The sequence below is a fragment of the Zalophus californianus genome, chromosome 16, assembly GCF_009762305.2.
Source record: "Zalophus californianus isolate mZalCal1 chromosome 16, mZalCal1.pri.v2, whole genome shotgun sequence".
In the NCBI taxonomy this organism is placed as follows: Eukaryota; Metazoa; Chordata; class Mammalia; order Carnivora; family Otariidae; genus Zalophus; species Zalophus californianus.
The window spans coordinates 4153584-4168339 of NC_045610.1; the positions used below are offsets into that span (position 1 = coordinate 4153584).

The window sequence follows — 14756 nt, forward strand, 5'->3', positions numbered from 1 at the left end:
ATATTTCATTGAGATATATTTCACATACCACAAAATTCACCCATTTAAAGTGTATGGCTGTATGCATTTTGGTATAGTGGTTATCTGAGTGGGTCCTTCCTTCCTTCCTTCTTCTTCCTTCCTTGTTCCTTCCTTCCTTTCCTCCCTCCCTTCTTTTTTTTCTTTTCTTTCTCTTCTTTTTTCTTTTCTCTTCTCTTCTTTTCTTTTCTTTCTTTCTTTTTGCTGAACTACTTCCCCAAAGACATTTTTTACATGTCATGTTGTGCACCCACCACCACAAACAATTGTAGAGCATTTTAAACACTCCAAAAAGAGACCCTCTGCCTATTAGCAATCACTCCCCATTCCTGCTCCACCATTACCCCCTCAGCCCCGGGCAACCACTGACGTACTTTCCATCTCTATAGTTTTTCCTGCTCTCACTGTCTCACGTAAGTGGAATAATACAATAGGTAGCCTTTTGTAACTGATTTTCTTTATTAAGTGTAATGTTTTCAAGGTTCATCCATACTGTGGTATGTATCAGTCCTTCATTCTTTTTAGTGTCCAATAATATTCTATTGTATGGCTGCACCCCATTTTCTTCATCCATCAGTTGATGGGGCTGTGGGTCTTTCCCACTTTCAGGCTATTGTTCATAATGCTGTTATGACCATTCATGTACAAGATTTGGTGTGGATGTGTGTTTTCATTTCTCTTGGGCATGAGGTACTTGGTTTTAAGAGTCTTTTTTTGGGGGGGGTGATATGCCTCTCAAGTTTTCTACTTCAGATGGTATCTATCAATTTCCTACTAAGAAAAAAGAAAAAATTATGGCTCTTACACTAACTCCTACCTCCCCATTCCTACCGATCTTGGTTCTACCTGGATTTTAGAACCCCTGTGATAATACCTTCTACATGGAGGAAATTTGGGAAGCATAGCCAGACATGATTTTACATTAACAAAGTTTGTAACATCTGCATTCCTTTTTCTCTAAATTTTGATTCAGATGTTCCCCAGCATTTTTGGTATTATTGTCTGAACACATTCAATTTAGGACTAAGTTGTGTGATTGCACCCAGAGAGAAGGAAACAGAACCCAACGCAGTGCTTCTCCAAGTGTGGTCCCCAGACCAGCAGCATCAGCATCACTGGGCACTTTTTAGAAAAGTGGAATCTCTGGCACCCCCCCACAACCCCCCGAGACCTGCTGACTCAGAAGCTCTGTGGGTGAGTCCCGGCAGCCTCCGAGCAAGCCCTCCATGTGACTCTGGTCCGCGGTCACATTTGGAAGCACTGCCTGACATCATTCTTGTCCTTGTGCTATTTTTTTTCTGGAATACTTCTCCAAATAAATATTTCTACATGAGATAAATGGGTGGCAAACTTTTATGCCTTGCTTATCTGAAAATGTCTTTATTTTAGCATCAGGCTTCATTGACGGGGTCACTGGGTTCTAGCCTCATTATCATTTTCCTTCAAAACCTTTGAAGTGTCACCTGCTTGTCTTCTAATATCCAGTGTGACACAGGAGACATCTGGGGGTCAGTGTAATTCTTTCGTTCCTTTTTTTTTTTCTTTCTAGAACCACTAAAAAAAACCTGTTTGTTCTTTTGAGAGCCTGTCTCCCCCTGACTTCTTCGGTCCCTCTCGTTTTGGCAGTGTAGTCGTGTGGAGCATAGCCAAGAGAGAAGCCATCTGTGGCAGTCCTGCGGCCGGCCTCAACGTGGGGAATGCCACCACAGCGATCTTCTCGAGGTGCCGGGATGAGATGTTTGTTACTGCTGGAAAGTACGTGCCTGCAGTCCGGGTTTTCAGAACTCAAAAATCACTATATTTGCTTGCCTGGAAAGCAAGGTCATTCCAATTTGGGTTCCCCTGCAAAATTAGTCCTGCAAAATTACCTTCCATCCTAATTCCTAATTTGCGTGATTTTGTAGTCCTTAAAAATCCTTTTAACGGAAAGTCTTTTAAATCTGGTTATTTGAGAATTCTGTGCTTCCTCCTGAGGAGGGCTCTGCTCCTCGGCAAAATTCATGTCGGGTTCTGGTCTGTTTGTGACTGATAACACACTACCTGCAATGCATGCCCACAGAGCAATGTGCACAATTGCACGGATTCACTTACTGGTCCATCTTTCTTAGCACCTGCTCTTGATTTAGGTCTCCCGAAATGATAGTTTGCGAATGGACTACGCCAGGAAGCTTCAGATGTTCGACTATTAGCCATATGAGATCGTTTCCAGTAGAGTCAGCTTTTGACCAGCTAATGGGGACCAAGCTGAAAGCCAACATCTGTCTAACAGAAGACACTAACTTACAGATTCACCAATTCGGGGCTCTGCCTGGAGTCTGAGCTGAAGGTTAAACTCACACAAAAGCATCGTCTTTTACACGGTGTGCCAGTTCAAAGGTCCAAACGCTGTGAACGGGGGGTCGAAATACCTGTTGGGTGGAAACTATCTTTTTCAGCCCATGGATGATGGTCTTCCATCTGTGAAAGGCACACACCACTGGCTACTTTTCCAGCCAGAGTAAAGAATTTCTGTATGGCCCCTCCTTGTGATATGCACCATGCATTTGTTCTGGGGCTAATTATGAGGACGGATTTACTTAGCAGCCATGAAACTAGCTGGCTGAACGGGAGCCAGCCCCTAAGAGGCGAATCTTATTAGGAGAGCGCTCTGAGCCCGAAGCAGCTAGCCGTGGCCTGCCCTGTCTTCTGAGGCCACTGACGACCATGCGTGTGTTCACTTCCTTGAGTTTGCAGAGTGGCTTCATGAAGCCTTTGCATGATGAGGGTTCAGCTGCCCTTCAACAGCTGCCATAGCTGCGGGCGTCAGCTCAGCCTGGTGTCCACAGACAGCGTTTCTCCAGGAGCCAAAACTTGAATTGAAGCTGCCCCCCCCCAACTTTTTCTTAGGGCAATCTATATTCTAGATCAGCTTTAATTGCATATGACAGTGATAACTGAGAACGAGGACTCTTAAGCAAGATTTCTGGTCCGGCACCCACAGCATCCTCCATGATGGTCCCAACGGCAGATGTTCCATGATATTGTCCCTCACGAGAGATCCTGCAAATTCCAAATTTGACATCCACCAGGAAGGCCACGGAGAAGCTGGTTTGTTTTTTTTTTTTTAATTTTGAAAGTACTCAAAAAAAATATTTGAACAAGAAATAGGTTTGTATTCAAATAAAAAAGTATTCAAAATACTTATTGAGCACTTATTAAGTGCATAACTCTGGAGGGGGCTAAAAGAAAAAGGAAAACCGAACTTGATCTATTTTTTATTTCTAATTTTTTAAATTTTAATTAATTTATTATTTTTTTTAAAGATTTTATTTATTTGACAGAGAGAGGGAACACAAACAGGGGGAGTGCAAGAGGGAGAAGCAGGCTTCTTGTGGAGCAGGGACTCAATGTGGGGCTTGATCCCAGGACCCTGGGACGATGACCTGAGCCGAAGACAGACGCTTCATCGACTGAGCCACCCAGGCGCCCTTAATTTTATTTTTTTTAAAGTTGATTTAAGTACATTCTATGCCCAGAGTGGGGCTCGAACTCAAACCCCGAGATCAAGAGTCAGGGGCTCTTCTGACTAAGCCAGCCAGGTGCCCTGATCAGTCTATTTTTAAATTAACCTTTTCTGCCTTCGACTATTAGCTTCACCTATGATGTTGACTGCGATATGTTTATACAGTTATTAATTCAGATTAACTCAACATGCAATGATTAAATGCCAACTATATGCCAAGTCTTAAGTCAGATGCTGATTTTGTGCAGCCCTTTGGTTACTTAGTCTCATTTCTCGTGAAGACAGGACTCTCCATAGTGAAGCATTTTCCTTGAAAAGACGTCCTTACAGCTGCAAGCCTTGAAAGAAACATCCTTAGTGAACTCTGGTTTGCTCTTTGTTTATCTGCTTGCATTTATGTCTGCTCTCCCTACACTGGAGAGTATTCACTGGCTGTAAATCCTTGCTCTGCTGCGTTTTCTCATTTGGAGAGTAGGGGGAGCATAAATCCTACCTCAGAGGGTGGTCGTAAGGATCGACTGGAAGATTTTAAGTAGAACACGAGACCTAACAAACCCTCAGAAATATCCAGCTCTCTTCCCTTCAGCCGCCTCTTCAGGGAAAGGAAGAAAACAGAGAAGAGATCAAGAGATTCTTTTTTTTTTTTAAAGATTTTTTTTTTTTTTATTTGAGAGAGAGAATGAGAGAGAGAGAGAGCATGAGAGGGGAGAGGGTCTGAGGGAGAAGCAGACTCCCTGCCGAGCAGGGAGCCCGATGCGGGACTCGATCCCGGGACTCCAGGATCATGACCTGAGCCGAAGGCAGCCGCCCAACCAACTGAGCCACCCAGGCGCCCCGAGATCAAGAGATTCTTAAGTGGGTATCCATTTGATTGTGTCTCTCTTCCATAGCGGGACAATCCGAGTATGGGAACTGGATCTCCAGAATAGAAAAATCTGGCCAACTGAGTGCCAAACGGGTCCGATGAAAAGAATAGTCATGAGTATTACAGTAAGTATTACTCTAAGTGTGATTGTCAGTAACTATTGGAACAAATTCCTGTTAATGGTATTGACCGAGGGTGTGTGTGTGTGTGTGTGTGTGTGTGTGTGTGCGCGCGCGCGCGCACGCGCGGATGCGTGCACACATGTGTGCACATACATAGGTACACGTACCTTGGGCTGAGGGTAGGGAAGTGAGGTCTGGACCTCGGGGATGCCAATTGAGGGGGCACAGGTGAGGGGGAGTCTCACTTCCAGAGTCTCATTCCCTCCAGAAGTTGGAGAGAAGCTGCTTAGACGCAGCTCTGGGAGAGTCTTGTTTTACTGGGACTTGGGCTCTGCCATCGGACCCAGACACCTGCCTCACCAGGACAGAAGCCATGTATCCAGTAGGCACTTCGTGGCCACAGCACCTCCCGATGGCACTGGGATACAAAATAATTCTTATTTCTGCCACTGGGCATAAAGTTCCTAACAGTGAAACTCATTGTTGACACACAGTCCCTTCTATAAAGAGGAATTATTCCTATGTCTTTAATGTGGACTCACACACTCATACAGACAACTCCATCCTCCACTGACTTGTTTCTCTTATCTAACACATCATCGTTTTACGCAGATAGACTTTGGAAAATATGAGATAAAGCAAACACCTATTCTCTTTGAAGAATTCATCCTAGGCACCCTTCGGAGGTGTCTCCAGAACGGGGACTGGCAGGTTATCTATGCATGCGGATCTAACATGAGACACAAAGAGTCTTCCAGCGAAATGTACAGGCTAGTGGGAGTCTCACATTTCCTCCAATTCTGAGTTTGGCCCTGATTCTGCACCCCACTCCGAGCTGTTCGTACCCATCTTAGAGTCTAAGGAAATTAAAGTCGTCATGAGCACCTTTGTAGGTCTTCCTTGGGCCTCAGAGAAAGTCTGTCCCACCCCTGATCGGGGCTCACAGGCATCCCTGAGAAAACACAGGTCTCTGGGCCTCTTTTCCTCTCTGATCTCCAGATGGCCGACGACGATAGCTTTTTCTACCTCGGCACCACAACTGGAGACATTCTGAAAATGAACCCAAGGACCAAACTGCTAGCAGACACTGGGCCCGCAAAGGACAAGTTCAGTCTGGTGAGTAGAGACCGCCAACATCTGTCCTGCCCTGCTCGCTTCTGGCGATTTCTTCCCTCCACTGCAGCACAGACCTGTGTGAAGAGTCTGTGGAAAAAAGACAAAGAGTGTGTTGTGTCCAAGGCCACACAGAAATTTGCAAGGTGCACTGATTTATTACTGTCTGAGCCCTCATCTCTGGTTTATATGCTGTATTCCTCGGGGTCCCCACTTAGGGAATCAGACCACACATTTTTTACATCTTCCAAGCACAGGGCCATAAATATACATACAGAGGTATGTCATTTTTGTCCTAATCTGATAACTAGATCTTAGATTTTTTTTTTAAAGATTTTATTTATTTATTTGACAGAGAGAGAGACAGCGAGAGAGGGAACACAAGCAGGGGGAGTGGGAGAGGGAGAAGCAGGCTTCCCGCGGAGCAGGGAGCCCGATGCGGGGTTCGATCCCAGGACCCTGGGATCATGACCTGAGCCGAAGGCAGACACGTAACGACTGAGCCACCCAGGCGCCCTAGATCTTAGATTTTAGCCCCAGCCAGCACTGAAAGTCCTAAGCAAGACCTAGACATTGTGGATTGTTTCTGTTTGCAGAGTTCCTAAAAATTCTGGTTAAAAGTCCAGAAAGACCTCGATATTTAAGCAAAATAAAAAGCCTAAAATCAGAGGATCATCTCGTGGAATAAGTGCTGCTATTTCCAGGACCCCCAGAAAGTTACAAGGGCTGTTTCCACTAACCTTTGAATTTGAATTTGAGGGCTTGTAGTAGGTTCTGCATCGCCTGTCTCATGTCTGATAATAGAACAGATGGTTCTCAGCTTCAATGCCTTCCCACTTAGCCGATATTCCCAAGAAGACGTGAAATCTTGCACCGCATGCCCAGGGAAGATGTTAGAGTTTTCTTAATCATGCAATCATTAAATGCTCGAACTTTTAAGGGCATGCATAAGAATGAGAGAATGCTATGGTATGGGTAGAGAAGGGTTTAGAAATAATCCCACAGGAGGTTGAAGTGTAGTTATTTTTAGGAGGGGGATTCCAGTATATGAAATAGATAAAAGCAAAGCAGATCAGTTGAAGGAGTGCAAGACTCAGATCCCTGCCATCTCCAACTCCTGAGATCCCTCCAAAGGGCTCCATGAAACGCTATGGAAAAATACCGATCTGGATATTTTTGGCACCCCCCCCCCCAGCACTTAAGATTCCGTCCGTCTTAGTGTTCCTCAAGCTTTGGGTACTTAAGTGCCATTGATTGTGGTACTGTGGATGCTCTAAGTGCTAACCATGGAGGCATTTGGGTTGGATGGCAAATTCCACAAAGCGGTGGTTCCAAGATGCCTCTTATACCCGTGGAAAGAAAATAATTCTTACAGGATGAAGGGATAGGAGGTATCACTGAAGACATGTGGTTGGAATATTATGTGATCTTGGGCAATTACCCGTTTTGAAACTCTCCTTAAATGGTCGCTCTCTGGTTAGAAGGGTAGAAGGATTGGAATGCTTTCAAATGGACCTGGTAGGCATACAGCACTAATATGAAGACAAAGATGCTGATGGTCACAATGCTAATATTAAAAACAGTACACAGGACCCTGGGATCGTGACCTGAGCCCAAGGCAGACGCTTTACCCACGGAGCCACCCAGGCGCCCCATTAGCTGTATTATTGTTGAAAACTTTGAGATGAAATATTGGCCATGCACATTTTAAAATTAGAACTTAAAAATGAAATAATTAAATTAGAACTTCAGAGTGGATGCTATAAAATGACCATCATATCTCCCCAAACTCTGAAGATGGCTTTGAATTTATCTATGTCTATTACTGGCAAGACTATATACCACATGCTTTAGCTCAGGAACTATAGTCTCCAAACAATAAGAGCTCTTTGTCTTTTCTTGGGATGTCAACTATGATCTCTTTTTAGTATAAGAATTATGTTCTGGGGCGCCTGGATGGCTCAGTTGGTTAAGCATCTGCCTTCGGCTCAGGTCATGATCTCAGGGTCCTGGGATCGAGCCCCACATCGGGCTCCCTGCTCAGTGGGGAGTCTGCTTCTCCCTCTCCCTCTGCCCTTCCTCCCTGCTTGTGTGCTCTATCTCTCTCTCTGTGTCTCAAATAAATAAATAAAATCTAAAAGAATTATGTTCTGGCTTAAACAGTAGGCACTGAGGAAATAATGTTGCCTGTGCCTCTATCTTCTGCTCTAACTTCATTTGAGCCGATAGATAGTGTTAATTTCTAATACAGTCACAATGCACAGGTGGTTGTAAAGGGAGGAAGTTTGGTGAAGCGTGCTTGTACCTTGCAGGACCCGGGGGGCAGCTTCTGGCACGTGAGCCCGTTGCTGGCACCGAGCCCTGGTGGACAGCCTTGGGGTACATCACAGGCAATGCCTTCCTGCATTTCGTCCAGGCACGGCCATGCCCCGTACCCATCTCGTCAGCTCACGCACCGATTCTTTTTTTTCTTTAAATTTTTTTATTGTTATGTTAATCACCATACATTACATCATTAGTTTTTGATGTAGTGTTCCATGATTCATTGTTTGTGCATAACACCCAGTGCTCCACGCAGAACGGTGCCCTCTTTAATACCCATCACCAGGCTAACCCATCCCCTACCCCCTCCCCTCTAGAACCCTCAGTTTGTTTTTCAGAGTCCATCGTCTCTCATGGTTCGTCTCCCCCTCCGATTTCCCCCCCCTTCATTCTTCCCCTCCTGCTATCTTCTTCTTTTTTTTTCTTAACATATATTGCATTATTTGTTTCAGAGGTACAGATCTGTGATTCAACAGTCTTGCACAATTCACAGCGCTCACCATAGCACATACCCTCCCCAATGTCTATCACCCAGCCACCCCCTCCCTCCCACCCCACCCCCACTCCAGCAACCCTCAGTTTGTTTCCTGGGATTAAGAATTCCTCATATCAGTGAGGTCATATGATACATGTCTTTCTCTGATGGACTTATTTCACTCAGCATAACACCCTCCAGTTCCATCCACGTTGTTGCAAATGGCAAGATCTCATTCTTTTTCATGGCTGCATAATATTCCAGTGTGTGTGTGTGTGTGTGTGTGTGTGTGTGTGTGTGTGTGTGTGTACCACATCTTCTTTATCCATTCATCTGTCGATGGACATCTTGGCTCTTTCCACAGTTTGGCTATTGTGGACATTGCTGCTATAAACATCAGGGTGCACGTACCCCTTCGGATCCCTACATTTGTATCTTTGGGGTAAATACCCAGTAGTGCAGTTGCTGGATCGTAGGGTAGCTCTATTTTCAACTGTCTGAGGAACCTCCATACTGTTTTCCAGAGTGGCTGCACCAGCTTGCATTCCCACCAACAGTGTAGGAGGGTTCCCCTTTCTCCACATCCCCGCCAACATCTGTCGTTCCCTGACTTGTTAATTATAGCCATTCGGGCTGGTGTGAGGTGGTATCTCATGAGGTTTTGATTTGGATTTCCCTGATGCCGAGCGATGTGGAGCACTTTTTCATGTGTCTGTTGGCCATTTGGAGTCACACAGCGATTCTTAACAATGAAACCATTTGGCCTTTCTCTCAATGCTGTTCCTCCCCCTTAGGGAGTGTCCGCCATCAAGTGTCTGAAGATGGGGGGTTTGTTGGTGGGTTCTGGAGCCGGATTGCTGGTCTTCTGCAAAAGCCCCAGCTACAAACCCATCAAGTAAGTTCCAGACTCCACGGGGGTCGGGGTGGAGAAAGACCTACCACCGCAGGGAGGTCTGCTTAAAGCCAGTGATGATGCAATATTCCCAAAGTAACACTCAGTGAAAGAATTTTATCTTACCGTCAAAATGAGCAGTTGGAATCACAACAGCTGATTTCTTTGCCAATGAAAAGACAAGAGCTTATGTTGAATCAAGCCAAAGTAGTCCACAATTAATTACCCCAGGGGACATTTCCCTTCTAATAAATGCATCAATTATTATTTCGTTAATACATGGAGTCATGACAGAGGAAATAAGATGCTGTTTATAAAGATATCCAGCAAATGACCTCAAATTTCAAACTTTCAAAATTTGTTTATTCAGTGAAATTTATTATGCAACAGGTTATGTGTCAGGCACTATGCTAGTAGTTAATTCATTTGAATACAAGTTTTAATACAAATAGCCAGCATTCACCGGCTACTTCCATGTACCAGATACTATGCCATGTACTTTTTGTGGGTTATCTATCGAATCAGTTGAAACGAAATGAAATAAAACCTTATCCATTGTCATTAGCATGGATTTACTGAGTACCTCTGGCCAAACCAATGTGCCAGATGCTATACTAAAAAATAAAATAAGATGCCATCTTTGTCCTCCCAAAACTAACAGTCTGATTTGGGGATAAGGTAATATGCACATGAAATAGTCCTTATAATACAAGATAATATATAAACACAAATCCTGTGGTCCAGGTAAAGTAAAAGGTATCGTGGGTATTATAGGGGGGATCAGAGAAGGGGGTGACCCCACTGTGGTGGTGAGATTGGGAAAGACACTCCCCAGAGAAGCAGAGGTGGAGCTTGAGCTCACCTTCAACCAAGCCAGGCACCCCTGGATACGCTCCATGCGGCCTCCCCCAGCTCGAGCCGACCCAGGGATGCTAGAGTGTAGACCGTAGAACGAGTATCAGCTGTCTTCACTCCAACACATCCGTGCGGCGCATTCACCGCGTACCAGATACTGTTCTAGGTGCCCATGGGAGAAGCCACGACTAAAGCAAACAGAAATGAAGGGAAACATCCCTGCCCGTCATGGAGCTGACATTCCAGCAGGAGGGAAGAGACAGTCAGTCATAAAGTAAACAAGTAATTACATCATCTTAGAGGGTGATGAGCAGAGGAGTCAAATGGAGTTGCAGGTACACTAAGGGGGGCTTGGGGACAGGAGACAGGCTGCCATTTTAAATTCCGTGCTCTGGGTAGGTCTTCTTGAGAATGCATTCAGACCAGTTCTGTGTTTGCGTGAAGCGGCATAAGAGAGGGAGGCTACGTCAGAGCGGTGTTGGTTACTCTGGATATGTGTCCGGAGTATAAGGAATTAACCCCCTCATTTGTGAACACCTTGTTTTGAATACACAGATGTTCCCATTGTGATGAGAATGATCATTTCAAGGCCGTTATTACAGGATTTGTGCCGTGCCTGTCGCCATAGTAACCTTGTGGGACAGCATAGCCTCCCATTGGTTGCAGGGGTTTCTGCCTCCTTGGGTTTTCATGGATTGAGAAAGTACCTCCCGTGTGAAGTCAGGAAGTAGTATGATGAAGCAGACCGCTGGAGCTCAGGGACCCCTGGCCTCGCCCCCGTAGCCCTGGACTTCACCTTGTCTTGTAGTGAGCCCACATGTCCATAGCCAGTATTTCTATTGGCTGCCCTCGGGGGGCCTCCTGTGCATTATCTTTGATCCTCACTGCAACCCAGCAAAGGAGAAATTATTCTGTGCTTGAGTGAAGTGAGGCCGGGAGATTTCTGGCAATGTATCCAGGGTCAGAGAGCTCTATCTATCTAGTTAGTGAAGAAGCCGGGAAGTAACTCAGGGTCAATCCTTTCTTCATTAACCATCCTGTGTCCCACCAACAAATGGATCTTTGTAAAATACTGCATTTCCCACGCCGATCCCTTGCACAAGAATCTCCATTGCGTTCTTATTGTCAAAACTAAATTAGTAGCAGAGCAAGTTTGGGTTTTTAGGGACACATTCATTTATATACTCTTTTTTTTTTTTTTTAAAGTTCATACTCATTAGACATTTATGAAGCAGAGGGATTTGCAATGCGGACGGAGAGACAAGAGTCTCCGAAAGTTTTGGGGAAGAGAGCCACTATTAATATTTTGTTATTTCTTCTTGTCTTGTGTTCTTCGTATACATTTTAAAATAATTGTACTTCCTTTGTGTACAAAATTTTCTATTCTGGTTTATTTTTACTTAAGGCAAACGTCTTAAATGTTTTCAATATTAATACCTTTTTTAAAAACTACTGTGGTAAAATGTACATAATCTTCTAAACGTGGTTTTACTGGCTAGGCAAATATCTTAAGAAGTTGCCTGCCATCCCATAGGTGATTTAACCATTGCCTTACAATTGGGTATTTAGGTTGTTTCCAACCTTTTACTCTTTTCACTAAGGTTACAATAACCTCTCTTGACATAAAGGTTTCCCCTCCCAATTGTAGGATTATTTCCCAGAAATGGACTTAATAAAGTATTTAATTGCCATGATCATTTGTGCCCATTGCCTTCCTGGAATGTTCCCTCTGTCCAGATCCTGCCTATGTTCCACAACCCATTTTAGACTCTGCTTGAGGAAGCCCCCCGACTACTGTAAACCAGGCTGGCCTCTCCCTCTGCTGCCCAGGGGCCCCCAGTACTGTGAGTCACTCCTGCCTTTCCAATTGTGTCCTCTCCCTGAAGCCATGTCCCCAGGCCCTACGCCTGATTTGTATCCTCTGTAACAAGTCCTCGCTGACTGAGTGAATCTACTTCACCTTCTTGCTTCTCCATAAAGGAAAATCCAGTTACAAGGTGGCGTCACGTCAATCACACCTCGAGGGGAAGGACACCAGTTTTTTGTAGGAACAGAAGAATCACACATTTATCGCGTCAACTTCACGGATTTCAAAGAGACTCTCATTGCAACTTGTCACTTTGAAGCTGTCCAGGACATTGTCTTCCCATTGTAAGTAGAAGAGCAAAGTATTTTGGCTCCTAAAATCAGTGAAAACATGAAGGTCTGATGCAATGTGCCAGGAAATTTTATTTTACCTTATTCATGCATTTTCAACATGATTATGATTATGATCTTTTGTCCTGAAATTTCTCAATTATAGTCGGTTATTTTAATAACAATTATCATCTAATATTAATTATAATAATAATTAGAAATATAGTACTGATGTTTTATTATTATTTAATAATTATTATTAACAATAATTATGTCTGTTGCCTTTACCCTATGGCTACATTAACTTTCACAGTCCAAATTTGGGCTACTTTAGAATGTTGGCTTTTTTAATAAAGCTATCATGGCAACTTCTGTTTTCCCAGTGCTGTCTGGAAAAAGCTTACTAGGGCCTTTTTTCAGACTTCTTTCAAGTCATTTGGTTTATGCCTCTTGGGTCTTCCAGACTTGGTGCACTTAATGGAGGTGGACACAAGGGGTCTTCTGGACCTCTTGGTAATCTTCTGGATTTCTTGATAAATCCCACTTGAAACAAGTGAAACAACCAACCATCAGCAGTTTTGGTATCAAAAAAAGTCAGTTTGCCATTACTTGCTTTTGAAACACATTTTTGTCTCTGGTGGCGTTCATCCCATGAAGTCGATCAGATAGTTTTTGCTCTGACCTTCCTCAGTATGTCGCTTGAATTTACAAAACTCAGGATCATTGTTTTATAGGTAGTACGACTCATTTTGAAGACTTGGATGCTTACAGTCATGCAATGTACGTTGGGTTCCCTGAGTCATTGCGATTGGCAGTTAGGTTCTTTGAAGTGTTTTGTTTAGGTAAGCGCCATGCCTAGCATGGAGCCCAGTGTGGGGCTTGAACTCACAACCCTGAGATCAAGACCTGAGGTGAGGTCCAGAGTCGGGCACTGACTGCACCACCCAGGCACCCCTACAATTACATTGTTTTAAATGTTTCTAACAGGGGTGCCGGGGTGGCTCAGTCGGTTAAGTGGCTGCCTTAACCTGCCATAACGTGGGGTCAGGTTATGATCCCAGAGTCCGGGGGTCGAGCCCCACGTCAGGGTCCCTGCTCAGTGGAGAGCCTGCTTCTCCCTCTCCCTCTGCTTGCCTCTCTGCCTACTTGTGCTCTCTCTCTCTGTTAAATAAATAAAATCTTTTAAAAGAATAAATGTTTCTAACAGTGAAAATGGCCTATGCTTCCCACCAGGTGGATCTTTTTTTGAAAATTGGTTGGTCATTTCTTTCTGTCTTACTTTTTCCCTTTTTCTAAGGAGCTCAGTAGAATCAATCTGTAAAATTATTTGACCCTGGGGCCTTTTATAAGAGTAGATTTTTAACTATCTTTTTGAATTCTTTTTTTTTAAAGATTTTCTTTTATTTATTTGACAGATAGAGAGCACAGGCAGGGGGAGTGGCAGGCAGAGGGAGAGGGAGAAGCAGGCTCCCCACTGAGCAGGGGGAGCCCGATGTGGGACTCGATCCCAGGACCTTGGGATCCTGACCCAAGCTGAAGGCAGTCACTCAAACAACTGAGCCACCTGGGCGCCATATCTTTTTGAATTCTTATATAGTCATTGACCTATTCAGGGTTTGTAACTGCTTTTTTTCTCCCCTCCTCCTTTTTTCTCTTTCTTTCTTTCTTTCTTTTTTTTTTTTTTTTTGAAAATCAGCTTTATTGAAATAGAATTTATAAACCATAAATTTTACCCATTTAGAGTGTGTAATTCACTGTGGGTCATTTTGCATATTTACAGAGTTGTGCTACCATCACCATAATCTAATTCTAGAAGATTTCATTATCTCAAAAAGAAACCTATTAAGAGTCACTACCCATTCCCGCTTTGCTCTCTCCTCTTCTCTCCCCGCTGAGCTGTGGAGAAAACTGAGCTAAGAGGAGAACATGGGGTATGTGAGCATCATGTACAAGACTGTGTTTTTCCTTTCCTTGGGGATTCAGCTTTGTTAATGTACATTGTTTTCAGCTGCTATTGCTTTGTATGGCAAGACATTAATCTGTTGGGAAGAAGTATGTGTGACCCAAAGCAACCTCTGCAATATTCTGCCATCACGTGCCTATTTGCCAGTTGCATATGAGCTAATGCACATCACAGAGACGTGGGCTGTAGCAAAAGAAACTACGTCTCTTTCCAACCTATTGGTATTGTTTAGTTTTAAGTAAGTCTTGGTCTTTTCATAGAATTTAGTCCATTTGTACTTATTTCTATCTAATGAGTTTATAGGTATTTTCTTTTTCTTTTTTTTTTTTAAGACTTTATTTATTTATTTGACAGAGAGAGACACAGCGAGAGCAGGAACACAAGCAGGGGGAGTGGGAGAGGGAGAAGCAGGCTTCCTGCCAAGCAGGGAGCCCGATGCGGGACTCGATCCCAGGACCCCGGGATCATGACCTGAGCCGAAGGCAGACGCTTA

General features: G+C 44.0%; 1 protein-coding gene across 2 annotated transcripts in view; it reads left to right on the forward strand.

Annotated features, from left to right (window-relative positions):
- Positions 1-14756, forward strand: part of CFAP52 (cilia and flagella associated protein 52) — a 43206-nt gene that overhangs the window by 12761 nt on the left and 15689 nt on the right. The window contains exons 4-8 of one of the 2 annotated variants that reach the window (XM_027567765.2): positions 1645-1773; positions 4411-4510; positions 5507-5623; positions 9212-9312; positions 12145-12315. In XM_027567765.2, coding sequence (XP_027423566.1) covers positions 1645-1773; positions 4411-4510; positions 5507-5623; positions 9212-9312; positions 12145-12315 — 618 coding nt within the window. The remainder of the gene's footprint in view (positions 1-1644; positions 1774-4410; positions 4511-5506; positions 5624-9211; positions 9313-12144; positions 12316-14756) is intronic. The other variant, XM_027567766.2, reaches the window with a different exon arrangement.